Consider the following 27,999-nt stretch of genomic DNA (forward strand, 5'->3'; position numbering starts at 1 on the left):
GTCTGAAGCATACAAAATGACATCATGCAAACATTAAAATGTCCAAATACATGACGAGAGGTTCACACCTATAAAAGCACAACATGGATACATTAAAAAGTCCAAATACATGACGACCCGTCCAAATATAACATACACTACATGTCCCAACAAAAGTGGCTAATCCTAAGCAACTAACCATACTAGTTTCAGATTTGCATGAGTAACCAATCCTTTCTCATGTCCATGGGTAGGGCCATAAGAGATTTAAATTTACGCTCATCACTAGTAAGAACAGGGTAGGCTTTCAGAATATCTTCATGGGCCAAATCGGGTATCTCTTGGAGGGCTTCAAATATTTCTTCAGGTGAAGTTATCGTAGGTTGAGTTACCACAGGCTCAACTGCCTTCGTAGAAGCCTGAAAAGAAGTAGTAATCTCTCTAAGAAAGTTGCAAAGTGCGTCATGTGTTCGGTGCCTCTTTGCCTTGCTACTTTCATGGCCCCAATGACTAGATGAGATGGTAGGACTACCTTCATGACCATTGTCACCACCTAATTCAGCTGCAAGCTCATGGGAACTCTCAACGGCAGTCCTTGCACCTTCCCCTGTTGCATGGTCTTTGGAGTATATGAGGCTAATTGCATCCCAGTTCTTGACAACTTTGTTCTTGTAGCAGGCAGCAGCTTTGTTGCTCTGCAATACGAAAAATGAGGTAAGGTCAAAAAAAACTTCAAGGGTAGGAAGTATGAACAGGGGCAGAAATGCACTAGTTAAGAAATGTTTGGAATAAATACCTCCACATATTTTGCCCACACATCTTCACTATCAATTGAGAGATTATTCTTCTCCCAATCCCATCCAAATCCACTTTGAGCAAGGATCTTACTAATAATTTCATAGTGCTTGTCAAATGTTTTGCACCTTGCCAGTATGTTGTCCTTTGTGATCTCAACAGAGCACTTCTCGCTTACATTTTTTATAGCAGCAGTGTATACATGTGGTTTCCATCCATTTTGGGCATGGTCACCATTGTTGTGGTGCTCCACAAGAACTTCCAAAAGTGCATTGTCCATTTCACACCATGTCCCAGCACATGCAAGAACATTACCACCTTCTCTTCAACATTTATGTGCACACTGCCACGAAGCCTAGATTTCTCTCGCAACATGACACACAAGTCATGAAATGAGCGTTTAGTAACCCGTAACTGATCGTAACAAGTTACTTCTAAGCCATCATACATATCTTGCAGCAAGTACCTACTAATTCTATATCGCTCTTCATCATCATTAAATTCACCAATCTCCTTTGGTATCCTTCCAAAACATACATGTGCAACTACATACACAATCGTGGCAAGAAAGAGAGTTGACATGTACTTTCGTCTCTTTTTCCTTCTTTCATTCTCTTCACTTATGTACGCACACATGTTTAATGATGAATCTTCTATGTGCAAACTACAACATAGCTACATGACATTAACATACAAGGGAGATCAATATCAGCATTATTCTGAGCCATCCTAAAGAATGGAAGGATCATGGAGAAAACATAAATAAGCATAGTAGTGGCACAAAAATAATAGCAGATGATAAGAGCTAAAACATTAAGGACCAAATGCAATGCATCAAGGTGGTTAAGAAAAAACATACCTTTATAGTCAGACTGTATATCATATCTTCAGGAAGAACTGGTAGAGAATATAGTCACTAAATCATCTAGCTCTGTCTGTCAGATGGCAAAATGTTAGTACAAGCACATATCTTCCTGCAGGCCTTTTGTGATGACTTGACTAGGTTCATACGAGAATTCTGGCGGGGCACTGAACATAGGAATCGAAAAGTTCATTGGATTAGTAGGGACACTATGAATCAACAAGTGTTGCGGTGAGCTTGGAGGCTAATACAGAATAATAGGAACAACATGTTGCCCTGTCGATGTAATACATATGCGACGACGACAGCCTTCTTGGCTTCGACGAGCTGCTATACACCGACAAACGGACGCACGATCTGCAACCAAATTAATGAAGCACGGGTGGAAATGTATTACCTGCGGCGGAGACGGTGGTGGAGGACGGGTGCCTGCGGTGGTTGAGCACTGGAGGAGGCGACAGCGCCGGATCTACGGTGAAGGTGGGGGTGGAGGACGGGAGGTGGTGACGGCGCTCAATCTACGGCTGAGCACCGGCGGCGGCGGGGGAGGGGCTGGAGCGACGGCGGAACATGGACCACGGTCGGTGGCGGGGGCGACAGCGCCCGATCTGCGGCTGAGCACCGGCGGTGGCGGGGGAGGAGTTGGAGCGGCGGCGGAAGGTGGTGGAGGACGGGTGCCTGCGGTGGTTGAGCACGGGAGGAGGCGGTAGCGCCGGATCTACGGTGGAGGCGGGGGTGGAGGATGGGTGGTGGCGACGGCGCCCGATCTGCGGCTGAGCACCGGTGGCAGCGGGGGAGGGGCTAGAGCTGCGGCGGAAGGTGGACCACGGTCGGTGGCGGGGGCGACGACGACAGCGGCAGCGGCGAGGGCGGGGCCGGCGTCGGTGGGAGCGCGAGAGCCAAGCTGAGTCGGGTGGGGGCGAAATCAGTCGATTCACACGTCCGGGCTGCAAAATCGGATCCAATTACATGCGATTTCCATGGAATTGGAGAGTCAATTCAATTCCGGAGGGACATAACAACCAAACATCAGAATTGAATTGGACCCAATTTCAATTCCAGGATTCTAGGCCCAATTCCGGGAACCAAACGGGGTGTAAGGAAAATTCAAAAAATGATACGTACTCCATGTCAAAACCAAGGGGCAATTCTAGCATGCTTCTGCCCACCTACTTCCCTTTCTGAGCACGCTACTGACCAAGATTGCACTTTCAAGTTTCAACATCAGCTAGGACAGTAACTTCCATATTTCGAGTTGTACTCAAAATAAGGGCTAATATTAATTCAAAATTTATCGTTAAATATTATATAGTTATTGATAATTTTATGTTTATATAAAAAAATTCAAAATTTATCTAGAACACTAAATTAAAGCTAGATATTTATAGTAACATATAACTAAACCTTAATATATACTTTGAGCATTATATATACCTAGAACAATTAATATATTCTAGGTAATTATGAATAAAAATCTAAATCTAGATGTAGATGTAGTTGATCTCTCATGACATAATTAGAATACAAATCTACATCATCTAATGAATAGAACAATATTGTATCAACATGAAAAAAAAATCTAGATCTAAATCTAGATGTAGCTAGCTCTTCAAACTAAATCTAGACCATCTAAATAAAATTAGAACATAATAATTACCTTGCAATAATAAATACCAATAAATCTTCAAATTTTTACCAAAATTTAACAATTTTGGTCAAAATCGTCGGCCACTTCCTCCAAAATTTGTGCACTGTTCTTTATTATTCTGCAATGTTCTGTTTCGATCTGGAGGTAGAGGATGATGTAGTATTTTAACATTGCAGACGGCTTCATGTTTCGAGCCGTCTGTACTAAAATGTCTCACCTCTCCCGTCATTTTCTGAGACAGCTCATATTGTTGCCGACTGTACTAATGTTACGGACGGTTACTGTTTGATATCGTCTGTAATATTTGTTTTATTATAAACATCTCTAAATATGAGTGGTCTATATTAATGTTACAAACGGTTTCTGTTCAGAGCCGTCTGTGATATTTATTTTACCACAGATGGCTTCAAAAATGATTCGCCTATATTAATATTACAGACGGTTCTAACGTCTGTACTAAAAGCGTATTACCACTTCTGGACACGTCTCGTCATCTTTGCAGATGGTTTTTTTAGTCGTATGTGATAATCTTTATACAGATAGCTTCATAGAATACTCTGAACAGAAACGTTCCACTAAATCATTTTATGTAGTAGTGATCACGAAAGCTTAGCATAAACAAGCAACACGATATCAAATTACTGCACAAATTTTGTTTCCGCAAAACAACACAAAATCCACTTCAGTATATAATCCGTACGTCCTCATTGAAGGCAAAAATCCAAAATTAGACAACATATGCGACCGTATTTATCGAAATAGACAACATGTCAGCGTATTTACAATTTTAGCATCCGTATTTGGCACACGGTGTGCCGAATATGGGCTGTAGCGTCGTACGTGGGTCCATGCCAGGGACGATGGCGCGGACGCTGGACGGGTCCGCGCCATCATGACTGGCGCGGACACGGCCTACATCCGCGCCATCGTCCCTGGCGCGAAGCGACTTCCTCCCAGCTCCGTTCCTTTTGCTTTTTTCACATCGTGCTTTGCTTTTGTCGCGTCGCTGTCGTTTCGGTGTCTTCCTGTCTGTGATTATGGCCGACGGTGCGTCATTTTGTTGCGATGCTTTCAGTGCGTCGCCTGCCGCCTGCTACAAAATGAGGAGCGAGCAGCAGAGGGCAAGGCAAGGAGCAGAGCGCGAGGTGAGGAGAAGCAGCAGCGCGAGATCAGTTATGTCGTTTGATGCCGTGTTGTCATTTCATTTAATTACCAACTTTCATCAAAATTTAAAATTATTTGCTAATTTAATTGTCATTTGATGCCGACGTATTTTCATTTTATGTAATTACCAACTTTCAACAAAATTTAAAATTATTTGCTAATTTAACTGTCATTTGATACCGGCGTGTTGTCATTTCATGTAATCGCCAGGGACGATGGAGCAAATAATTTCAAATTTTGTTTAAAGTTGGAGCGAATTTTCGTAGTATACCGTGTGCCGAATACAAGCAAAAGTGTATTTCGGCACTCGGCCGAATACAGTTGGTATTCGGCACACGGTGTGCTGAAATACATATTTTCTTCGTGCCGATTTGGCTCTTCATTTTATGTAAGCTATTTCATGTGATTTGACTGCTTTCTTACTCATGCATTTTAAAATGTACAGTTATATTACCAACTAATTTTTAATTTGGTTACATAAAATACACAGCCAAATCACATGAAATAGCTTACATAAAATGACACAGGCGGCAGGCGACGTGCTGAAAGCATCGCAACAAAATGACGCACCACCGGCCATAATCACAGACAGGAAGACACCGAAACGACAGCATGTGAAAAAAGCAAAAGGAACGGAGCTAGGAGGAAGTCGCTTCGCGCCATCGTCCCTGGCGCGGACCCACGTACAACGCTACAGCCTATATTCGGCACACGGTGTGCCGAATATGGTGGCTACAATGCCGTATTCAGCACACGGTGTGCCGAATACGGATGCTAAAATTGTAAATACGCTGATATGTTATCTATTTCGGTAAATACGGTCGCGTATGTTGTCTAATTTTGGATTTTTGCCCTCATCGAACCAACAAAAGAAAGAGGGAGAGAGAAAAGTGATGAGAAATATCCATAAAACAAAATGAAACAGTTTTAATTAACCAAGTGCCACCGATCACAAGTAGTTCATAGCTAGTTACTTACGGAACCCGTTTATTTGTCGATCCCTTGATTGAACACGAACTAACAGTAAATTAATAATCAAGCGAGGTATCGCAGAAGATGGTTATAGCCGCCGTAATGATCCTCTGCCGCGGCCGGTGCCTGCACGTCGATGCCATCTAGCTTGACGTCGATGCCATCGAGCTTGGCGTCGATGCTGCTCCCCACCGGCGGCGCCGACGACGACCACACGCCGCCGTACGACTCCCGCGTCACCTCCAGCAGCGACTCCCTTACCCTGTCCGCCTGCAGCGCCATCTCGTTGTCCCGCATCTGCAGCAAATCCCACGAAAACCAACCAACGTTCTTGAGCACGTGCCACGTCTCAGTACGTAAGAATTGTATCAATGGCGCAGGTAGGGCTGCGTACGACGACGCGGAAGACGTTGAGGACGAGGGACTTGTAGGAGGTGACGTTGACATTGGTGACCTCGAGGCCGAGCGCGTTCATGGCGTCCATGAGCCGGACGAAGCGACCGTGCTTGTGCTCGCACAGCACCTGCAGGAAGAACTCGTTCGCCTCCACCTGCCGCACCTCCACCTGCGGCTCCATGTCGTGCCCCTTCTCCTCCTCCGCCGCACGGGCTCTCTTGCCGCCGGTGAGCGGCTGCTGGTGGTGGCTCGTGCGCGGTGAGTCTTCGTTCTCAAGCCCGACGAGGCTCGCCGGTGGCGTGTGGTCCAGGAGCACGTCGGGCGCGCCGTCCGCCGGCGTGCTGGGGTCCTCCAGCTCGTCTTGCAGCGCCTTCACCTGATTTTGAAGCCCCACGATGTAGTCGATCGCGTCCCCAAGAATCGACGCGCGATCCATCTGAGCAATGTTCAACGTATGCACAAGGGTCATTTCGCAGGCAAGAATCGATCAAAGAAGCAAGAAAGCATGGCATCCATACATGACGATCGATACGAACCTTGGTGATGTTTGGGACGAGCGACCTGAGCTTGTAGAGCCGGTCGTTGAGCTTCTTCCTCCGCTTCCGCTCAGCCTCGAGGTTCTTGCACTGCTGCCGCTTCCCGCCACCCTTGCCGTCGCCTCCCAGCCCCTGCATCTCGCCATCGCCGTCGTCCTCCGGGTCCCCCTGCATGTCGCTTCCCTCCGACCCCGACTCCGCGCCCGCCGCCCGCGCCCCGTGCAGCTGCTCCTGCTGCACCGCCACCAACGGCTCGCTCCCGCCCGCCGCGTACTGCCACCCGCCCGCCGCCGCGTCGTCGACCACCGCGCCCGATGCCTGCTGCGCCGCCAGGAACGGGTCCGCTGCGACGCTGCCCGCAGCGTCGAACAGGTTGAGCGACGACGCCGCCACCGCATACATCCGCTGCGTGTCCGAGCCCGCCGCGGCGCCGGAGTCCCACGCGAAGCCAGGCTCCTCCCCCCACGCCTGGACGGCACCGTCCTCGTTCCCCTCGCCGGCGCCCGTCCTGGACAACACCCCGCACTGCGCCATGACCAGCTCTGCCATCTGCTCCTCCTCCGCCATCTGCGCACGCACGCACGGCGCAGCGCGCGCAAACATATAAGAGTCAGGTGTGTCATGTGTTTGTGTGTGCCTTGGCATGCAAATGCAAAGGCTGTGGCTGTTGCGTGCGGTTAACCGCGAGATTTTGGCGGGCCGGTCGGCCGGCGTCGTTGGCTCACGCAGAAGCTGTGCACTTGCAGCTCTCTAACTACCCTTAGCCTAACTGAAACCGATCGACCAATCCTGGATTTTCTAATGGCGGCAATGTAGTCTCTTACGTGTCTCGAGGCGAAGAGCTCGACGAGGCCGCCGGCGACTGGCACCAGCAGCCGCGTCCTCGGGCCGCCTGATCCGGGCTCCTGCAGCCATGGTTACTTGATCAGGCAGTGCAATGCGATGCATAGGCAGTGACAGCGAAGAACTGTGCTTACACTGGGGTAGCTTGTTGGGAGCTCTGATGCGCAGCTGGTCTGCCAAATCGGCAGGTTGGACACCATTGCCTCGGCATGCATCCTGAGGATTAGCATGTGTGATGTGTGTGCCAAACAAAACAAAACAGCAAGGATTAGTAATCAAACTGGTAATATACCCCAAGTGCTCTGTTAATTACCCTGCGGATGAGGAGCCCAGTGGGATCGATGAGGGCAGGTCGCCAAGTGCTGAAACCTGTGCCTCAAACTCACTGCTGCAACAGAACCCAGTCATCTCCAAGAACCTGCAGTCGGTGCCACAGAGACAGTGATCGAGTGAGCACACTACTCGAATGATTCTAAGTAAAATAAAAGCAATCCAGATCACTGATACGTGATACCACCTCTGGTCAGGAGACAGCCTCCAGTAGATGCAGTAGTCCCAGGCGTCTGCACCAACCAGAGGCCTCAACGCAGCTTCCACACTGACGCCTCCACTGGCGGCCACGGCGGCCATGCACTGGTGATCTCCTCCTCCCATGGTACTGAGCAGTGTAATGTAAGCGTCAGTTGCATGCAGCTGTAAGTGAAGGCGTGGACAAGAGTTGCTTTCAAGTTGTCAGGATAGGATCTCTTGATGTCATCAGTGTGAAAAAGGCTGCAAGAAACTTCAGGCTATAGATGATTCATGCAAGGGTACAATCAGACCCAGTGGACTTGTTCATGTGCTCAGTGTCATGTATCATCAGTACGATATATGTGACCACAAAATCATACTCGGAGAATGTAAGAAAATTAATCCTGTTGTTTTAACCTTCGTTTCTGAAACTGAAGTAGTCTATCAATAGGAGTAACTTTTATGTACAAGGAATGCAAGAAACAAAGGTGCATCCTTGAGATTCACCTGGATGATGATATCTGGAGTCCTGCCTAGGTAATCTGTGGCAATAAGCAGAGAGAAGAAAAGCTACCATGGACAGGTATGGAGCCCGGTGGGAAGAAAAGCTACCTTTACGGCTTCCTGGTGATATCCCTCTCTGAACTCGGTGAAGAAATACGGTAATGATTCAGCAGAGAGGTGTGAATCAGCTGAAAGCTATTGCTAACCGAAGAATCATTTCTATTGCAGGACTGTTGCGTCATGCGCGTGTACTGTATATATAGTCACTGGCAGACCATATGTGTCTCTTCTCTGAATTACCCCCTGGGTTCTTCCAGACTAGAGATTTGTTCAGTGAAATCTGAGGATTAACTGAAAGCAAACTAGGCTTTTACTCTCAATTAGTACACCTATATTGTTGTGAAGGTTGTTACAAGTAGGTCAGTTGCAAGAAAGGCGTGAGCGTGTTTTTCTCAATTTGTTTTTTCCCCTAATTCCATGGATCTAGAAATAGAAATCTCATATATATTATGGTGTCAGATCTAGAAATAGAAATCTCATATATATTATGGTGTCTAATCTGTGATGACTGATGAGCTCCTTCTAAGTACGTGATAGGGAAAGCCACCTGGACGGCCGGGAAGTCACAGATTTTCACATCTGATAGGCACTACAATTGATTTATGGAAGTTTGTTCTTAGATCGGTTGCCTCGCCAAACATGTTTAGGATTTCCGCAAGAGCCGCGTCCTCTTCTCTTTTCGGAGCGATGAAAAGCATCGCACCATCGGCATGCATGGAAATGTGAACCCTTGCATCGCGTCCCCTCATACGGCTAAGCAATTGTCTTTCTGTTGCTAATTTGAGGATACGGTGTAAAGGGTCAATTGCAATGATAAAGAGGAGGGGTGAGAGATGAGTCTTCCACCATGTCGAATTGGTATACTAAGGATTCCGTTTAGAAGGACGCTGTAGGTTGACGTTGTAAGTAGCATAGCAATCCAATCATGTCATCTGACTGGAAACCCCCACGTAGTTGTAATAGGGTAATATGGTATTTCCAATGTACAGGGTAGAAAGACTTTGTGATGTCGAGTTTGAGTAACAGAGATGGCGTCGCGCTCTGGTGCAATTTATGTGATGTGTTTCTAACCGCCATAAAATTGTGATGAATATGTCGCTTTTTGATGAAAACGCTTTGACACCATGAAAGTACATCTAGTCTCCTAATGTGGGTTTTGATGATTGACGACAAATAATTAAGGGACAAATGTATTCCATGAGTTTTTAATAGGTAAAAATACCATTATGTGAAGCAACACGACGTTGGTGACCTCCCAAAATGAATGAAAGAAGATGACGAACGATTTACTCTTTAAAGTACTCTTTTGTTTTAAATTTGAGTATAGGACCGCGGTACAATTAAGAGGGGTGTAACACTGTAGTTTGGTTTTAATCTTAATGCTCAAAAAGATCTCCACAAAGTCTAAAAAGGGTCATAAGCTCACATCTTAAGCACCGAGTCTTTTTGTTCTGGTTCACATCGAATGTTCCGATGTCAAGATCGGATGTTCCGATGCACTCGGATGTTCGATGTTCATATAGGATGTTCCGATGTGAGTTGGAACGTCTGACTTTAGCAAGTTCAGAGGTCTCGGTTTGGAATTATCGATTGTTCCGATATTAGGATTGGATGTTCTGATCCAGTCAGAACCTCCGGTTTTAGCAAGATTTGACCTTTTGGACTAGATTTAGTTTTTTCCATATCAGATGTTCCGATGTGTGTTTTTCTCTAGTTCTGAGTTAAGTGTTGAAGTTCAAATCTATAAATTTGAATTGATCAGATGTTCTTATATGAAGTTTCGGAACATCCGATGTGTGCTGAAAATATGTCCAACAGCTAGTTTTTTAAGGAGTCTCTATAAATACCCTTCCACCCTTTCACTCACAACCTCTTGCACATTTCGACTCTATGAGCTCTCTAAAGAAAAAGCCCCCCTCTCCTCTCCCAAAATTGTGTTCCACTTTTGAGAGGTTTTCGAAAAAGAGAGTTTGAGTGCTAGATTCAAAAGTAGATCTTTGAGCACTAAGTGTCTTCTCCAACTTTTATGTTTGCATTCGTTTCTCTTAGAGTTAGAGGACTTCTAGACAGCTAGGATTTGCTCACGAGCCACCGACACATTTGTGGTGTACCGTGAGAAAGTTTGTGAAGGCTAAATTTTGCCTCGTAAGAGAAGAAATACCACAAGGAAGCTGAGGAGTGTTTTGTGCAACATTGGAAGGAAAATGGTTGAAAGAGACTCGGCTCAAGTGTGATCAAACCTCTCAACTGAGACGTAGTATCCCCTCAAGGATCCGAACTTTAGGAACAACATTATCATCTCTCCGTTGTTTGGTTATTTCAAATATCTACTTTGCTTTAGTTGCAAGTTCATAAATTGCTTTGTGTTAATCTTCGAGTTTATATCTCATACAGCTTTGTATCTTGTTACTTGCCCTAGAGTAGATTTAAATTTAGTATTTAATTTCATTAAATTGGAATTTTAGCTTTTTAGGGTAATTTTGGAAAAAGGCCTATTCACCCCCTTTAGGCCGCCATCTCGAACCTTCAATTAGTATTAGAGCCTAATCTCTTTTAATTAAGAGAAATCTAGGATGGCAGATAAGGAAGTAGGTTCTAGTGAAAGAGGAGTAAGAATTTCATATGATTACCTTTCAGCACCTTCATATGTGAATGGTTCCTCCTGTAGGACACCATATTTTGATGGTACTCATTATGCATCATGAAAGCATAAGATGAAAATGCATTTAAAATCTATTAACCCTTTTATTTTGCGCATAGTGGAAATTAGCTATGTTTTGCAGAACACAGACAATCCCACTCTCGAAGATGATATCAATGAAAATAAGAATGCTCAAGCCGCAAATGCTATCTGTAGTGGCTTGAGTGGAGATGAGTTCAACTGGGTTGCCAGACTTGAGAGTGCAAAGCAAATTTAGGACACTCTCTGTGACATACATGGAGGCACCTCAAGTGTTCGATAGTCCAAGCTAGAGCTTCTCAAGAGCAAATTGGATCGGTTCATCATGAGTGATGATGAAACCCGAAGTGAGATGTACAACTACCTAAATCTCTTAGTCAATGAGATCAAGAGGCTTGGAAGTAAGGAGATAACCGACAACTTCATTGTCAAGAGGATGCTCCGTGCAATCACTCCAAGAAATATCACATTGGTGACCTTCATCCGTGAGCAAGATGACTTCGAGAAGCTAACACCTCATGACTTCCTTAGAAGAATTCTAGCTCATGATTTGATGCAACAAGATTCCAAGGAGGTCTATGATATCAATAATCCAAGCTCAAGCTCCACGAAGCAAAATATTCCATTGAAGGCAAGAAGAGAAGTTGAAGAAAGCAATAGTGAAGAAGAAAGTGAAAATCATCAAGATAGAGAAGAAATGGCGCTATTTGAGAAGAAATTCAAAGAATTTCTCAAGAGAAGTGGTTTCAACAAAAATAGTGGAAGAAAGAAGACCTTCAACAAGTCAAGGGCAAGACATTCAAACAAGAACATGCTATGAGTGCGGCGAACAGGATCATTTTATCGCTAATTACCCCAACAAGAAGAATAAGGACGAATGTGAGAAGAAAGGATACAACAAGGACAAGTACCACAATAATGACAAGAGCAAACTTTATAAGAAGAGCTACAAGGGTCAAACTCATCTTGGTCAAGAGTGAGACTCAAAGGCCTTCGACACTAACTCCGATGAAGATGAAGGTGTCGATATAATTGCTCTTGTCACTTCGCCACAAACCAAGTCGCTATTTGAAGATTCAAGCGACGATGAGTCACCCATTTGTCTCATGGCAAAAGGGCGTAAGGTATTACAACAATCCGAGCTTTCGAATGTTGATCCAACTAGTGAGCATGATAGTGATAGTGATGATGACTTGCTAGATCACCTAGATAAATCTTCTTTACCTAGTATGTCTGATTTGCTTGAGACAATAGAGGGGCAAGAGGACACTCTCAAAAAACAAGAAGAATTGCTCATTTTTGAAAAAGAGAGAAACCTTAAATTAGAGAGTACCTTAACTAAAGAGAAGGTGAAATATGGTAATTTGTTCAAATTGTTTGAGTTAGCTAAAATTTTAAATACTAAACTTGAGAGCTCAAACAAGTCACTTCAAAAAAACTTTGATCGCTTTAACAAAACAAATAAATCTCTTGAAGTGGTAGTTGAAACTCTCAAGAGCAATATCACCCTATCAAATTGCTCTCCTAATATCTCAAATGAAATTGCTTGTTCTAGTTATAAAGATATTGATATTGATGTTTATGCTACTAACTCGAAATCTATGCAAGCATTAGCAAATCAAAATGAGAGGCTCAAGGGGCTTCTTCAAAATGACTTTCTTAAATGCCATAAGGGTAGTCCTTGGCTCTCAAAAGAAAAACTTCAACCATGAAGGAATTGGATACACTCCACCTAAAAAGGAAAAAGGAAAGACTTGGGTGCAAAGGAATCAACATTTCACTAAGTTCGTGAAGGCACAAAGTATCCAAAAGTTTGATTATGCTTCTCATGGTACTATTGATGCATCGTATGTGCTTAGGAAAGATTACTTTGGTAGAGTCTTTGATAAATATGTTGACATTAGAAATAGAAACATTCATGTTGAGAAATCCATTTGGATGCCTAAAATGCTTGTGACTAACATAAAAAGACCCAACAAAATGTGGGTACCTAAGAATAGGGCATAATTTCTTTTATAGGAATATACCTCCAGTGGAAGAAGTTGAGTGATTGATAGCGGTTGCACAAATCACATGATCGGAGAAAAGTCCATGTTTTCACATTTTGATCCAAGTGGATCGCCACATGAGTCCATTGTATTTGGAGAAATTAGGCCACAAGAATTTGAAATAGCTCCCACTCCCTCCTCTTCATCAATACAAGTGGAGCCTCCCACTTCAATTCAAGATCAAGATGTCTCCAACACATTTGTAGATCAAGGTGAATAAGAAGAAGTTGAACCTCAACCTCAAGTCCCACACTCAAGAGTTCATCAAACTGTGCAAAGAGATCACCCTGCTGACAACGTACTTGGTGACATAAATAGGGGAGTTGCTAACTTTTATGGATATTACTCTTTTGTATCTTCTTTGGAACCTTTGAAGGTAGAAGAAGTACTCGAAGATCTAGATTATGTAATGGAAATGCAAGAAGAGTTGAACAATTTCACCCGCAATGAGGTATAGTCTTTGGTGAAAAGACTCGACCACAACATAATTGGTACAAAATGTGTCTTTAGAAACAAGCAAGATGAAAATGGAATAGTCATGAGAAACAAGACAAGATTGGTTGTGAAATCGAATGTTTGAATTCTGATGAGACTTATGCCCCCATTGCTAGATTGGAGTCAATTCGTATATTACTTGTTTTTTCTACTCACTATGATTTTAAGCTATATTAAATGAAAGTGAATTCCTAAATAGACTTATCTCAGAATTTGTATATGTTGAACAACCTCTAAGTTTCAAAGATCCCAAATACCCATCTCATGTCTATAAACTCTATAAGACACTATATGGGTTTAAACAAGCTCCTAGAGTATGGTATGAGTTTCTTAAGGATTTTCTAGTCAAGAATGGTTTTAAAATTGGGAAGGTCGATACTACTCTTTTTACTAAGATTGATAATGATTTATTTGTATACCAAATATGTGTCGATGATATTATATTTGGCTCTACTAACAAAACTTTTAGTGAAGAGTTTAGTAGGATGATGACTAAAAGATTTGAGATATCAATGATGGGGGAGTTGTAATTCTTCTTGGGATTTCAAATGAAGAAACTCAAGGAAGGAACATTCATTTGTCAAAAAATATATATCAAGGACATGCTAAAGAGGTTTGATATGGCAAGTGCCAAACCCATTCGCACCCACATGCAATCAAATTGCCACCTCAACCTCAACGATGATGGTAAACCCGTTGATCAAAAGGTATATCGTTCCATGATTAGCTCATTGCTTTATCTTTGTGCATCTAAGCCAGATATCATGTTAATTGTGTACATGTGTGCAATATTTCAAGCCGCTCCGAAGGAGTACCACTTAGTGGAAATTAAGAGGATTCTTAGACATCTTGTTCATACCCTAAACTTAGGGCTTTGGTATCATAAGGGTTCGAACTTTGATCTTATCGGCTATTCGGATGCCGATTATACGGGTTGTAAAGTGAATAACAAGAGTACATCGAGTACATGTTAATTCTTGGGTAGGTCCTTAGTATCATGGTCATCCAATAAATAAAACTCTGTAGCCATATCCACCGTCAAAGAAGAATATGTCTCGGCGGGTAGTTGTTGCGCTTAAATACTTTGGATGAGGCAAACCTTGAAAGATTATGAAATTCATATAAATCATGTGCCCCTTTTTGTGTGATAATAAGAGCACCATTAAAATAGCCAATAATATTGTCCAACGCTCTCGAACCAAGCACATAGACATCCGACATCATTTTCTAAGAAACCACGCAACAAAAGGTGATATAGTCCTAAGTCATGTAAGGACTAAAAAATAATTATCGGATATCTTCACCAAATCCCTAGATGAACATAGGTTTTGCGAGTTAATGAATGAGCTAAATATCTTAGATTATCGGAACATGGCTTGACTCCTTGCATACCTTGTTTGCATTTGGCTAGGTGTTTTTTGGGCTAAAGATGGAGAACATATCTTGGTTTAGTGCTGCTTTCTCAATAAGCACTCACAAATCATAAGGTATGATTAAATTGATATTTTAGCAATTAAGAAACTTTTAAGTGAATTATGGGCTAAAAGTGAATCCAAGTGCTTAGGGATCTCATTCTAAGTGAATTTTGGTCCTAGTACATTACATGAATTCGTACATGTCTAAAAATTTGGATAAATCACCATCTTGGTTCATTTGGTCTCTTATATTCTTTGTTCGGATGTATTGGATATTTTCTTGCCAATTATTCTATTTTGATCTTCGGATCATGTTGATTCACTTATTGTCATTGTTTTGTATGCTTGAGTGTTCGCTGATCATAAGTAGAGAAAACACCTCAAGTATATCCTCAAAAGTTTCCATCAAAATCTCGTTCAAAATTCAAGTTTCATCTCTCAAGTCTCTCTAAAAATCTGGAAGTTTTAACTAATTGGAACATCCGATTTTCAAATCAGAACATCCAAAGTTTTGCTATTTTACCCATATCGGAACATCCGATTCCCTCATCGAAACATCCAATCTTCGCTTTCTACCAGAACCTTTTTTGTCATTTTTCCACTGATCGGAACATCTGATATTCGATTTTCAACAGAATCTCTTAACCCTCTATGGATAGTTCCATCTTACCCATTTACTTCTTTTCTCCACCCGACGCCTCTCGTGCTCTCGCCCCCTCTTCAGTGATTGGATCTCCCGAAGGCTCGGAATCTCCCATCGCATCGGATCCTCCAATCTTCCTCGAATCACGCTCCTTTTTGGATCAAGGTATCCTCAAGCTCCGTCTTATCCCCTTCATCTTTTCTGGAAGAATCTCAAATCCCTTTGGTCCTAGTGTTATTCTTCATCATAGACATCTTTTCCTAAAGTTTGTCGCTAGCTTGTTGATCGATCCACGAGAAAAAAATGAGTTTAGGGCTAAAAGTGCACATATCGAAACATCTGATGTTGGCGGTTGGAACATCTGATCGTATTGGAACATCCAAATGTTTCATTCAAAATATCCGATATTCACTGTTTTCAGCCCTAAAGGCTCATTCTGATCGCAAATTTTGTTTCCTTTCTTTTCGATCAATCTCAACATACATATCTATCCATCTGTCCAGGTTCCATCAGTATGTCAGGAGGAGGTGATGGTGTTCATCGCTTTCTGCACCCCTATGGATGTTGGTATGATCATCCATTTGGAAGTTCAGATGATGAACCAATCATACCAATATACATCTGCCGCAGCATATAAGGCACAATTTGTAGATTCGATCAACACGAGTTTCACATCATTATCTGGAATGCGTGGGCCTCTCTGAAATGTAAGGTGTTCGCCTAGTTAGCAATTCAAACAGATTGTGGACGTCAGACACGCTAGCTAAAAGAGGGTGGCCGCACAACCCGATTTGCCTATTGTGCCGAAGACAGTCTGAAACTTGCCATCATCTTTTCGCAAAGTGTATTTTCACCAAACATGTTTGGTCCATTATCAGGACATAGACCTTACAACCAGCGTTACAGCCGACGGCCTGAGCCTATCTGATAGCATCCACCAATGGTGGACTGCACTGGCTCATGCACCAAACACACCAAAGAAAGGGCTCAATTCACTCATTATCCTTATCAGCTGGGAGATATAGAAGGAATATAACAATAGGACATTCAATAGCAAGTTTCACTCAACCCTCAGCGTTGCCTATCTATATTTCTATAAAATGCATAAGTTGTGACATAACCGAACGATATTTACTATACACACAAGGTTGATCAAACGATCATCGTGCAAAGATTCTCCCCGTTCCTACTTCAAAAAATAAATTTAATCTCCTAATTGTCTTCTATATCTAAATATCTAATATTTGTCTTTCATATATTCTAAAAATACATTCAATCTCTCATTATTTGTTTTTCATATCTAGACATTTAATAGTTATCTTTCATATATTATTATATCTCAAACTGATTTTACGTATGTGAAACACGTACCGGGCAACATTGTACAAAGCGGGGGGGGGGGGGGATTACTTGTGGTGTTATCATTTGGATGGTCTCTCTTCCCTGGGAAACACATTACCATTCGGATGTTACATATTATTCTGAGCTGTTTTTATCCATCGCTACAACGACTGCAAGACGACATGTTGTGGATTTTGAAGAATTGAGCTGGAAAACCCTGCTGTTTGTGTCATCGTGTGCATGGATAAAGACAGGAAGTGTAAAGAATGTTCCTTATAAGATAGAGATTGCTTATCTGGACACTAGGATTGGGATGCAATCTCCTTTGTGGCCCTTTCTTGTATCATTGATGTTTTCACGTGACTCAGAACATTAATTCCATTGTAATCAGGTATTCACAATGGGATGGGAATGGCTGTAATGGTGTATAAGAATCACTTGTAATATACTGATCATATTTTGTTTTTATTTTGCGAGGAATATAACGATCATACTTATATACTCTATAAACGTGAATAATTTTTGACAGAATTTAGAGATCTAGTTTTCTAACAGCAAGGTGAGATACTCAGTTAAAACTTATGTGTATATCCTCACCAAATGAAATGAAAATTGGATTCCTTCATAGAATTTAAATTTGCAAATTCTTGAATTTAATGAGTAATAGCTTGCTTCCATAGTAAAATAAATGAATTTATGTCCACTTGTATGAACATGATATTTTGTAGAAATTTTCGAATAATTACGAAGCAAACGCTTGGTTGTAATCTACTAGACATAACGTTCCAAGGCAATGCTTTAGTTGCAAGATACTCCATCCATTCTTGATGTAGATCGATTGACCCAAAGTTTAAAGCATTGTGACTTGTTGCCGTACAAAAGTAATAAATGATAGTGGCCTAAAGGTCTCCTCATGCCAAGTGCCCAAGTCTCGCTTGATCAGGAAGAAGTGATGTTACAAAACGTTGTTTACACGGAACACCAAATTGTATTTTTTTGGGATGCCACAGAACATGTAGTTCTTGCAGACATCCTTTTCTTTTCATATTAATCCATCTTGTCACAAAAGAGTGTAATTTTGTAGATCAAAACGGTCACCACTAACTTTCCGAATCTAAGCATTTTACCAAAGTTCACCATTATTAACCAATATATTTTTCCTATGCTACCCATAAGTAAGCGCAACTAAGCACATTTTACCCATAACATGAAAACCAATCTATGGCTACAAGGAAGATCGAGGAAAACTAGTAAAAACCTTAACAATGAGATATCATGCTTGACGAGCATGCAATTTGTAATACAAAATTTTATAAAAGTAGACGCAAAATGTTCAAGGACACTTGCCTTCTATGCTGAATTGCTCGAAATCCCTGAAATCTTGATCTGGATGTTCTCGAACACCTTGGGGACAAACTCCTCTACACACGAGCAAATAAGCAATACTAAGAACAAACAATAAACAAAGCAAACAAAATAAACAGACACTAGAACAAGCTAGAGTACGATTTTTAAAAGATTTAGGTGTAAGAACCACCCAAATCGAAGCAACGATGCGAGAATTACGGCTAAATGAGTTATTAAATGGCTAAACTAGCACGACCAGGTGTCGACGACGAACTTATTTGAGGGCTTGGATGGAGTCGAGGAAGACTGGGATAGCTTGGCGGCGGCGAACTTCAACGACGAAGGTTTAGCGGCCTCAGGAGCTCGGCTACAGCGGCGGAACTCGACGGCGGTCGATCATGGACGACGAGATGCGAGACGGAGAGCACGGGTGTGAACTTGAATGGTGCCAGGGCGGTGTGGAGAGGTCCAGTGATGAAGACGGGGTGTGGAAGAAGTTTGGCGACGGCGCGGGAGCTCTCAGGTGGATAAAAATCGACAAGATTTGGGGGCTTGGGCGCAGTATGGTAAAGGGAGGCTCGACCGAAGATTTGATTCGGGTTTTATAAAGGGAGGAGAGTGAATTTGATTCGACTAGCGGGATTAAAATAGCGGCAAGAAATTGGGACTTCAGTTTCCGTTTTCCCCGTCGTCTTCCTTCAAATTTGATGCCCTTCGTTACTGCAGTCAACGGTTACCATGCATGGACGCCTCCCTTCCTTAACTTGAGCGCAAATTCGTCGGGATTCAAACATGCAGTCAGAGAGAGGGAATAGAGAGAAAGAGAGATTAGAGGGGGAGGGAGAAACGAGGGTGACACCATGTATAGTTGACATGTGGGTCCTAGGGTCACAAGATAGTGACACATAATGACATTTTTTTTAAATAGCACTCTTCTTTTCAATACTTCTCATAAATAAATCCTAAATGATATATTCAAAGAAAAGCATAGAAATGATACACGTTACTTTGGCAGTAGCATGCTACATATCACTTAGCTGCACTGTAGAATCCACTTACTTAATTTGATTTTGCTACTAAATTTGGTAAAAGGTAATATTTATGCGGTTTTCCACCAGTATATCTTGATTAATTAACACGTCTAACTAAAAAAGAAAATAAAAAATATTCGGAGTAGCATAGCATGCATAAGCCAACTGACTTGTATGCTAGCATTTAGCTCAGCACTGTCCCACACCTTCAGCATGCAACCAAACAAGGAGCTGCTCCATTTAGAACTGCTCTTGTCAACACGAGCAATATAGACATCTGTGCCAAGAACACGAGTAATATAGACATCTATCCCAAGAACACGAGTTTGAAGACGAGCATCGCTTGAGTTTGAAGGGTTTGACGTTGACCCGAACCTGCTCTGACATTTTAGGTTCCAGCGAAACCTTGTCTTCCAGCGATTGGAAGGGGCAGAAACTCTCACCTCGTGCAGAGTTTTCGCGTCATTGACTCATTGTCTACGATTAATAACAGGTTAAGTGAGTGTAAATACTCCGTAATCCTGGATGCTTTTGTTTGTGTGATTTTTTTTAGGACACTGAAGATTTTTTAGGGGCTTGCTGGCATTTTGTACTGTTCTGCAGTTTTCTATAAGCAAACTATGCACTAGATGCTTACATGTAACTGAAAAGACAGTTATATAAGCAAATATGCACTGTTCTGCAGTTTTCTATAAGCAAATTATGCACTAGATGCTAACATATAACTGAAAAGACAGTGGGTGTTTACGTTGTAAATCTAGCTAGGATAAGCTCACCTATTCAGCATATCTATCCAACATGCTACGTTCAAATGTTTGTAATATTTAACAATATAATCTTATGGACTATATATGGAATGGAATGAGCAGCAAACGATTTTATTGTGCCATGTGAAAGAATGACCAGCCAGAGCCAGCATACGATTAAGCAAGCTGAGTGTTGGAGCAAATTGGACCAGGTTTCCACCGTGGCAACTCATCTGCAATTAAATTTGGCCTAACAAAACCGTGCTTAGAATAAGAAGCTTATCTTCCCCAACACTTAGCAGGATAGGCTTTTGGCGGGCCTTTGGCCACCATGTTTTTTAATATAAATGACAGTTCTCATGCTTTTTCGTTTCTGAAAGAAGATGAGTTCATTCTGAGGACAACATGTATCATGGGAATAAAATGCTCACACTGCCTATATCTCATGAATTATGAATGAAATAAAAACTTATTTGTGGCAAAGCAATGGAATTATGGACTTTGATGTTCTGAAAAAATATTAAAAACTAATGACTTATCATCTGAGAGGGGGCATGTATGTAATTTGTCTACCGAGTCGGTTCAAATGGCAGGGGGTCAGAGAGCTTTTTGGTCCCTTCTCAGTGGCAGCAACGCAGACGCAAGCGGTTGTTGAAACGAAAAGGAGCTTAGCTGGTGATATATTTGCTGATGCAATGTCCATGCATCAGAGTTCTCAGCTGAACAGTGACATAAAAGGACAGGCACACGAGAAAGGATAGTTACAAGAGGGATCTAAAATCTGAATATATCAGAGGAGAATTGCAGAAGCAATAGCTTCTAGCTTTGCTGCATGTAAGAACTGCAGGTGATGATCTAGTATTTCAGAAATCACAGTGTTCCTCAGGCAGAAGCCTCCTGTCTCCTGAACTGGATTGCAGAACTAGTCAGTGACGACGGCAAAAGCAATTCCAGAGAAACAAACACGTGTCACGGTAATTATTGTCAAGTCTTTCTTGATTTGTTCTTTCTGCAGTTAGCACATGTTCACGGTGATTACCATTGCAGAACAGCATACTACTACACATGAACATAAACAACTATTCCTGAACTGAATCGTTAGTTCCATGTCAGCTTGCATCAGCAAGACGGTGAGAGCTACTGTTCTGTCCTTTTAGAACATACCGAAGAACCAAGAGGTAGTGCTATATGATTTGGCCTCAAACAGTCAAGATTCTTCTTGCGATAAGCTCGAATCTTTTCGACGGTTCTGGCTCAAGCATATGCTCTCAAGAACGGCCGCCGACCGCCTGCTCAATAGATCTTAGATGCAAAGTAGATTTTTTTCCCAGTGGGAAATCTTCTCTTTTGTTATTCTTGCATTTGAAACATACATGGAGGGATCAAGTTACCCGAACTAGAGCCATCACCCATCAGTAGTAAAAAGTTCGACACTAGCTTCTCCACTTGCACTTGCCCTTTCGGTCAGAATTCCGCCTCTTTAGCTTCATGATGAATTCTCTTGGAGCCCTAGGTTCGTTTAAGGCACAAGTGCAGATGTGAAGCGACTTGTTTAAAGTTTATCGAGGATATTAGGTGTGATATTATCATTGTTTATTATTATGTCCTAGCCTTTTGCTTTCTTCCATCTCATTCAAGAATCGAATGCCATTTGACCACTGCAAAAAGGCTCTTTTGGTGAGCAAGAACAAATATGTGTATATATAGTCCCGGCGATCCACAGTCCCCGAACACCGAATCAAACAGGTTCTACCAATTCAGCAGTTTGAGACCTTCAGATCAAGGCACACTTCATTTCAAGAAGTTAAAAAAACTAGCGCAAGAGATGGCCCTGAGGAGAATAATCAAGGAGCTCAAGGAACTGCAGAGGGATCCACCAACTTCCTGCAGTGCAGGTGATACTACATATTTGCATGAATTTGATCTAGCCATGATCAGATATAGAAGTTGAGAAGAAAAAAAAGATCAAAGTTGAAAATTGTTCTGAATTGTAATTGATGAGCTTGGTGTTGTTATTTTTCTTCAGGCCCGGTGTCTGATGACATGTTCCACTGGCAAGCGACCATCATGGGCCCCAGTGACAGCCCCTACTATGGGGGTGTGTTCCTTGTCACAATCCATTTCCCTCCAGACTACCCATTCAAACCTCCCAAGGTACTTTAAGATTCTTCATCCGACTGAAAACTCGCATCTCAAATCGAACAATGTTAGATCAGACAAAGAGCTGTGTAACTAAAGAGGAAGATGGATGGAAAACAACAGGTGGCGTTCAAGACGAAGGTGTTCCATCCCAACATCAACAGCAATGGCAACATCTGCCTGGACATCCTCAAGGACCAGTGGAGCCCGGCCCTCACCATATCGAAGGTGAGCAATCACAATCACTGGACTTATCTGTGTTCATTCTGAACTGAACAATCTGATTGAGAGATTTCAGGTTCTGCTGTCGATTTGCTCGCTGCTGACGGACCCCAACCCGGACGATCCGCTGGTGCCGGAGATCGCGCACATGTGCAAGACTGACCGGCTGAGGTATGAGTCCACCGCGCGGGGCTGGACGCAGAAGTATGCCATGGGCTAGCAGCACCCTGGGAAGAGCAGGCAGGGGAGGGGGGACCAACCAAGATCATAGTGGGACATTCCGTTATTTTGGTAATGGAAATGGGTTTCCCCGTGTCGGAAAAAATGATCATATTGGACATGGAATGTTATTTAGCCATGAAAATAAGGGTTCTTTCAGGCCTAAATCGAGTTGAGAATTGAAAATAAGGATTCCTCTTGGTGAAGAATAAGTGATACCACCTTTTTGGTGTGGTGTTTATGAATTCAATGTTATTTGTACCACGTGTTGTATCACATTCAACAACGACGCTTTGGCCGAGTGGTTAAGGCGTGTGCCTGCTAAGTACATGGGGTTTCCCCGCGAGAGTTCGAATCTCTCAGGCGTCGCATTTCTTTTTGCCTTTTTCTCTGTTAAGAAATTTTATTTTTTTTTAAAAAAAAAACACGGTTTGAAAGCTCCGTTGTAGTCTAGCTGGGACTACGGAAAGTTTTTTTTCCTTTTTTTGGGATCGGTGACTTGGTGTGTCTCTGTTCCTGCGATTTGTCTCTTGTTGTTTATTTATTTATTCTTGAATGAACTAAGTATTGCTGCCAGCTCATGAGAAAACAATCTGGAAAGTTTCAAGCATTTCCAAGTTCTTTTTTCCAATAAAAGCGAAATTTGGCAAACCCAAGTACACATTTGTTTCCCGCCCCATACTGTCTTGAAAGCCAGCAGCAAACCCAACACTTTTTGTCTAATTTGAGCTATCCTGTCTTCTCCTCCGAATCCCTAACCTCTCGTCCCAACCTTTTCATGTTTATTTTGAAATCGGCGACGTTCAGCCGGTTATGGTAAGTGGCAGCCAACCATGGAATTGTGATGAACCATCCAATGACATTTTTGAAACCTGGGCGTGTGCAGCACATTCACTCGGCTAAGTTGTTGCCCACATGGCTTTCTAAAGATTATGTTCCTTCAGATATCATATCATAGATCATGAAAATTCCTCTGCTGCAATTGCAACTTGCGAACATGCTCTCCATGATCTACATGGTACCATATCATATTACTAGTGCAAGCTGTAATATCCCTGGAATCATTGTTGTGTCCAAATGATCAAAGTCAAAACACTTTAGATGCTCCAATTGCCAAACCAAAATGCTGTAAGCATGACACCGAAAAGAGCACTCTTCATTCTAAAAGAATGCATTCGCATACAAGCATGACCATATAATGGGAAGCATAATTTTCCATTTAAGTGAAATAAGTAAATATAAACTTAGTACGAGTACATCATGTCTACTTATGGAACATAGATAGCAAGATATTTTTTGCTCAAACACGGGAAATACCTTCTAAGCACGTTACCTAATTGCCATGACTTGTCAGTCACACCAGATAATCACAAGGCAGGAAGAAGAAAATGAAACAAATGGATCGCTCAATGCCTCGATAAAGAGAACTTGCTGCAGCTGCCAGTAAACCTAGGGGGACCACCAATGCTGTTTCGCTGAAGCAAGATGCAACAAATAATAAAGCATGGCAACTTCGCCCTTGTTCTTTGTCTACTTATGATTAGATCACAAAATGGAGCATGCCCCCCTCTGCGCCTTTTTCTTCTTCTTCGCCTTGGGTGGCTGCAGTACCACCTTTATCGCCGCATCAAAGACACCCTTTACGTTCTGCAAATCAGGCAGGCACAAAAAATCCATTAGTTTCTCACATGATATTGCATGTTTAGCAAAACGATTGAGCAGATAGCAATACTAGTTGGGTCTTTGAGCTGCATTCGATGTAGTATGGAGCGCCTATTTGCTTTCTTAGCTCCTCTCCCTACAAGTAGCAAGGTAACCATGTGAGTTAGACAGCACAGTTAAAGGAGAACAAGAAAACTAGGACAAACTTAATGACATCCACAAGATTTCAAAATCTTGATGTAATATTCCTAGAGTAAACAAGGAAGTAAAACACCTATAACCATACCTGAGCAGTAGTGATAGGAACAGCACCAGGATGGTCCACAAAGAACTGTTTGTCATCTCGAAGATCTGTTAGTGAAATGTACATTGTGAAAAATGTGAGATGCGGTGCGGCTGGCGATCTGAAGCATTATGCCATATGTTGGTTCATCTAGAAGTTATGGCACTAGTTGCATATCATAAGCGCTGTAAGAGCATCAGAAGAAAATGCACTGAACCCAACAGGGCAATAGCAAACTGAGGGACAGCTAAACATTACCTGTTGTGTTGGTTTCAACAAAACAATAATAGAAACTAAACAGTTGATACAGGTATATATACATTATTTTGTAATCTGGGTAGCATCCCTGCTTTTATAGTGTGCAGACTATCATCACATGATATCATAATAATTGCCAAAATCATGCATTGCTATCAAAATATCAACCACCAAATATGATCCTGTCTAACCAAAAATTCCAATGAATTCTTCCATCAAAAACTAACAGAATGAAGCCTTATAAGCACAGAAGGTTAGATTTCTCGAAGTTTGGAATTGCATCATTCTTACCAAGCTTTGTGCCCACGAGAATTATTGGCACACCGGGTGCATAATGCTTCAGTTCAGGTATCCACTGAAAAATAAAAGGAGTTCAGAGTCAGCAAACAAGAAGTCGAGATAACGAGCAACAGAAGTTTGGTCCATCTCTGTATTAATGCCTATTCAGAAATTGGTTTTGGAGATCAATTTTTAGTTCGATCTAGTATCATTTCTTTTACTGAAAAATGTAATCACTCGGAACATGATGGACAAGACAGAAGGATGAGAATGTTATCAGAATCGGTTCAATGGAGATTATTGCACAAATGATCCAAAAACAACCATGTCCAAAGAACACCGGGATAAGTAACTTGCAGTATAAATAAAAACAAACAGAGAAAATTTGAATTAGTGTCTTGCCTTCTTCGAAACATTCTCATAGCTGGCCTTACTGATTAGAGAGAACGCCAGAAGGAAAACATCAGCTCCACGATAGCTCAGTGGTCTCAGTCTGTTGTAATCCTCCTGACCTGTTGTAGTCACACAGAGAGAAACTTTACAACTCTGAACCAGCAAAAATAAGCATGAGGGAGAAAAAGGGCCACAGGTAACAAAATAAGATAGAATAGCTAGTCACCTGCAGTGTCCCATAGCCCGAGGTTGACTGTGTTGCCATCAACCACAACATTAGCACTGAAATTATCAAACACTGTCGGAACATAATCCTGGCAAAGCAATGGTGACAACAATAAGTGCTCATATCACCTAAAGGCACAGCAATTTAATACACTGGAAAACTGGGCACAGGCCCATGGAAGAGGACAAGAAGAAATGAAGGTACAAAGCATACCCACTGTAAACGTAAAGCAACTAAAGAATTTGTCAGATTATCATAGGATAACCTTACCAAAATGATACACCAGACCCTCCATGAACGTGGTGGGCGGTCCACAGTGGTCCTATGGATATACTACTACGTGGTCACACTTACTCAAGGCTGTAAGCTAATCTACCGCATAGCATGCGTGAAAATCACTCCTTTCGAAAAATTTCCAGTCCTGTGGATATACTACTACACGGTCAAACTTACTCACGGTTTTAAGCTAATCTACTGCGACGCAAGCGTGAAAATCACTTCTTTCGAAAATTTTCCTCGAAAGGGATATATTTTCAATTGGAAAAGGAACCGTGCGTGAAAAGCTAGGTGCAACAACCGGTGTGGATTTGCGTGAAGTGAGACAATGCCTATTCATTTCACCAACCATACGGAAGGTGTGAGTGGTGAAGGAAGGTACAGGCAGGGTAACTAAAAAGTCGGGAAAGTGATCTTGGTCTGTTTGAAACGGATCCGCAGCTGCAGCAGAGACAGAGAAAGCGAGCCAAATTGACAAGGATCGAGGGAATCTACATTTCCCCCAAATGTTTCTTTGCTGCTCCTAAATGTAATTACCAACAAACTGCAGCCGTAATAACCATTTTTCCTCAAACTTGAGGATATCAACGGTAGCGTACTACGCTTTGCAAAAGCTACCAATTTGGGTCTGATTTGGGGATATCAGATAAAAGACCCCCCTTATCCCTAACCAATCGACGGCTGTTTCGTTATGCGACCGAACCCTAAACAAGATAAAAATCGCAATTCACAGCAGCACTGTCCTAACTGGGGCCCAATTCACAAGCGCCGGGTAAATCAAGCACAGAGGCTGAGCAAAGGTGGGAGATTTCCCCCTTTTGTTTTGCCCCCAAATCCATCCAGATCAAGAATGCCGCTTCCCCTACCCGCAATTCCACATCATCCCAACCAAAATCCCGGCAAAAGGGAACAATCTTGCACCCAAGAACAAGAGGGAAGGCAAGAAAAGAAGGCGTACGGTGGGGAAGGTGTTGGAGGTGTAGGATATGAGCATGCAGGTCTTGCCGACGGCGCCGTCCCCGACCGTGACGCACTTTATGAACCTGGACGCGCTCATCCTCCTCCTCCTCCTCTCTCTCTACCCTTTTCTTGGACAGGCAGGCAGGGAGCCTCCTCTTCCTCTTCCTCTTCTTCCTCCTCCTCTTGGAGAACAAGAAGAGAGATGGAAAGGGGGGGAGAGGGCGAGTGTTTGGTTTGAGAGAGGAAGAAGCGAACAAAACCGGGTGGCGGGAGGGCGTGGAGGGTGGTTAAGATCGGGAGGGAGGGAGGCGGGGACAAATGGAGGGAAGCGCGGAGGAGGGGGGGGGGGAGAGGGTTGCGGGGGAGGAGGCGAGGAGAAGAAGCGGTCTCCGCGCCGAAATGGTGGGTGGGGTGGCCGGGTCCGGTGCGGGTGGGGCTGGAGCCTGAGCTCAGTGGGTGGAGCCGACGGAGGCGGTGGGTGGGGTGACCACAGTGTGCGCGCGCATCATTTCCTTCTTTATTAGTAGTAGGAGTAATTATTATTCCTGCCCTCTCTACACCAGTACTTACTCTAATTATAAATACATGTTTTAAAAAAGTTCAATCAATTTTTAAAAACTTCAATTAATAATAGCTTTCAAAAAATTTAGTCCGAAATTCTTAAATTCGTATGTGTATATTTATCTTAAAAAATATTTTTATAATATCATATATTTAATAAATTTATAAATATATTTTAATAGAAAATAGTAGTTAAAATTATGTATTAGAGACCTTACATTATCCAAAATGATATATATTTATAATGAGGGTGGGTACTACTCTATTATTAATGCACAAGTTAATCAGATTTAATCGGTAATTAATTAACTAAAGAATGTCGTGTCCTGGGACAAGCTCTAGTATGTACTCCAGTAGGAGTAGCTCTGCAATGCAGAACAGACATGTCCCACATGGAGGTGAGCCTTCCGTATCTAGAGGAGATTGCCGCCAGTCAAGTGCAACGAAAAAATGTTGGAGTATTCGCCAGAAGAAAATTAGAGGAGATTTGTTTGTAAAAAGGTATG

At 42.4% G+C, this 27,999-nt stretch overlaps 5 protein-coding genes and 1 non-coding gene across 6 annotated transcripts; 3 read left to right on the forward strand and 3 right to left on the reverse strand.

Annotated features, from left to right (window-relative positions):
• Positions 1-188: 188 nt before the first annotated feature.
• Positions 189-1,054, reverse strand: LOC133917289 (uncharacterized). Its single transcript, XM_062361200.1, has 2 exons — positions 776-1,054; positions 189-674 (listed from the first exon to the last, which is right to left on the reverse strand). Exons 1-2 carry the CDS (start codon positions 1,052-1,054, stop codon positions 189-191), a joined length of 765 nt encoding a protein of 254 aa, XP_062217184.1.
• Positions 1,055-2,007: 953 nt separating this feature from the next.
• On the forward strand, positions 2,008-2,346 carry LOC133917290 (uncharacterized). The gene has a single exon (XM_062361201.1). It carries the CDS (start codon positions 2,008-2,010, stop codon positions 2,344-2,346), a length of 339 nt encoding a protein of 112 aa, XP_062217185.1.
• Positions 2,347-5,400: 3,054 nt separating this feature from the next.
• Positions 5,401-7,849, reverse strand: LOC133917291 (transcription factor TDR-like). Its single transcript, XM_062361202.1, has 7 exons — positions 7,713-7,849; positions 7,509-7,613; positions 7,330-7,411; positions 7,177-7,254; positions 6,353-6,919; positions 5,815-6,252; positions 5,401-5,717 (listed from the first exon to the last, which is right to left on the reverse strand). Exons 1-7 carry the CDS (start codon positions 7,847-7,849, stop codon positions 5,484-5,486), a joined length of 1,641 nt encoding a protein of 546 aa, XP_062217186.1. The 3' UTR covers positions 5,401-5,483.
• Positions 7,850-21,724: 13,875 nt separating this feature from the next.
• LOC133918245 (ubiquitin-conjugating enzyme E2 28-like) lies at positions 21,725-23,006 on the forward strand. The gene is made up of 4 exons (XM_062362010.1): positions 21,725-21,910; positions 22,042-22,169; positions 22,278-22,382; positions 22,453-23,006. Exons 1-4 carry the CDS (start codon positions 21,841-21,843, stop codon positions 22,594-22,596), a joined length of 447 nt encoding a protein of 148 aa, XP_062217994.1. The 5' UTR covers positions 21,725-21,840; the 3' UTR covers positions 22,597-23,006.
• On the forward strand, positions 22,883-22,964 carry TRNAS-GCU (transfer RNA serine (anticodon GCU)). The gene has a single exon. It is a non-coding gene; the product is annotated as a tRNA-Ser (tRNA).
• Positions 23,007-23,791: 785 nt separating the features above from the next.
• LOC133918244 (rac-like GTP-binding protein 6) lies at positions 23,792-27,382 on the reverse strand. Its single transcript, XM_062362008.1, has 7 exons — positions 26,931-27,382; positions 25,697-25,784; positions 25,480-25,589; positions 25,090-25,153; positions 24,544-24,608; positions 24,328-24,393; positions 23,792-24,242 (listed from the first exon to the last, which is right to left on the reverse strand). Exons 1-7 carry the CDS (start codon positions 27,027-27,029, stop codon positions 24,141-24,143), a joined length of 594 nt encoding a protein of 197 aa, XP_062217992.1. The 5' UTR covers positions 27,030-27,382; the 3' UTR covers positions 23,792-24,140.
• Positions 27,383-27,999: the final 617 nt, after the last annotated feature.

This window comes from Phragmites australis, chromosome 5 (genome assembly GCF_958298935.1).
Source record: "Phragmites australis chromosome 5, lpPhrAust1.1, whole genome shotgun sequence".
NCBI classification, from domain to species: Eukaryota; Viridiplantae; Streptophyta; class Magnoliopsida; order Poales; family Poaceae; genus Phragmites; species Phragmites australis.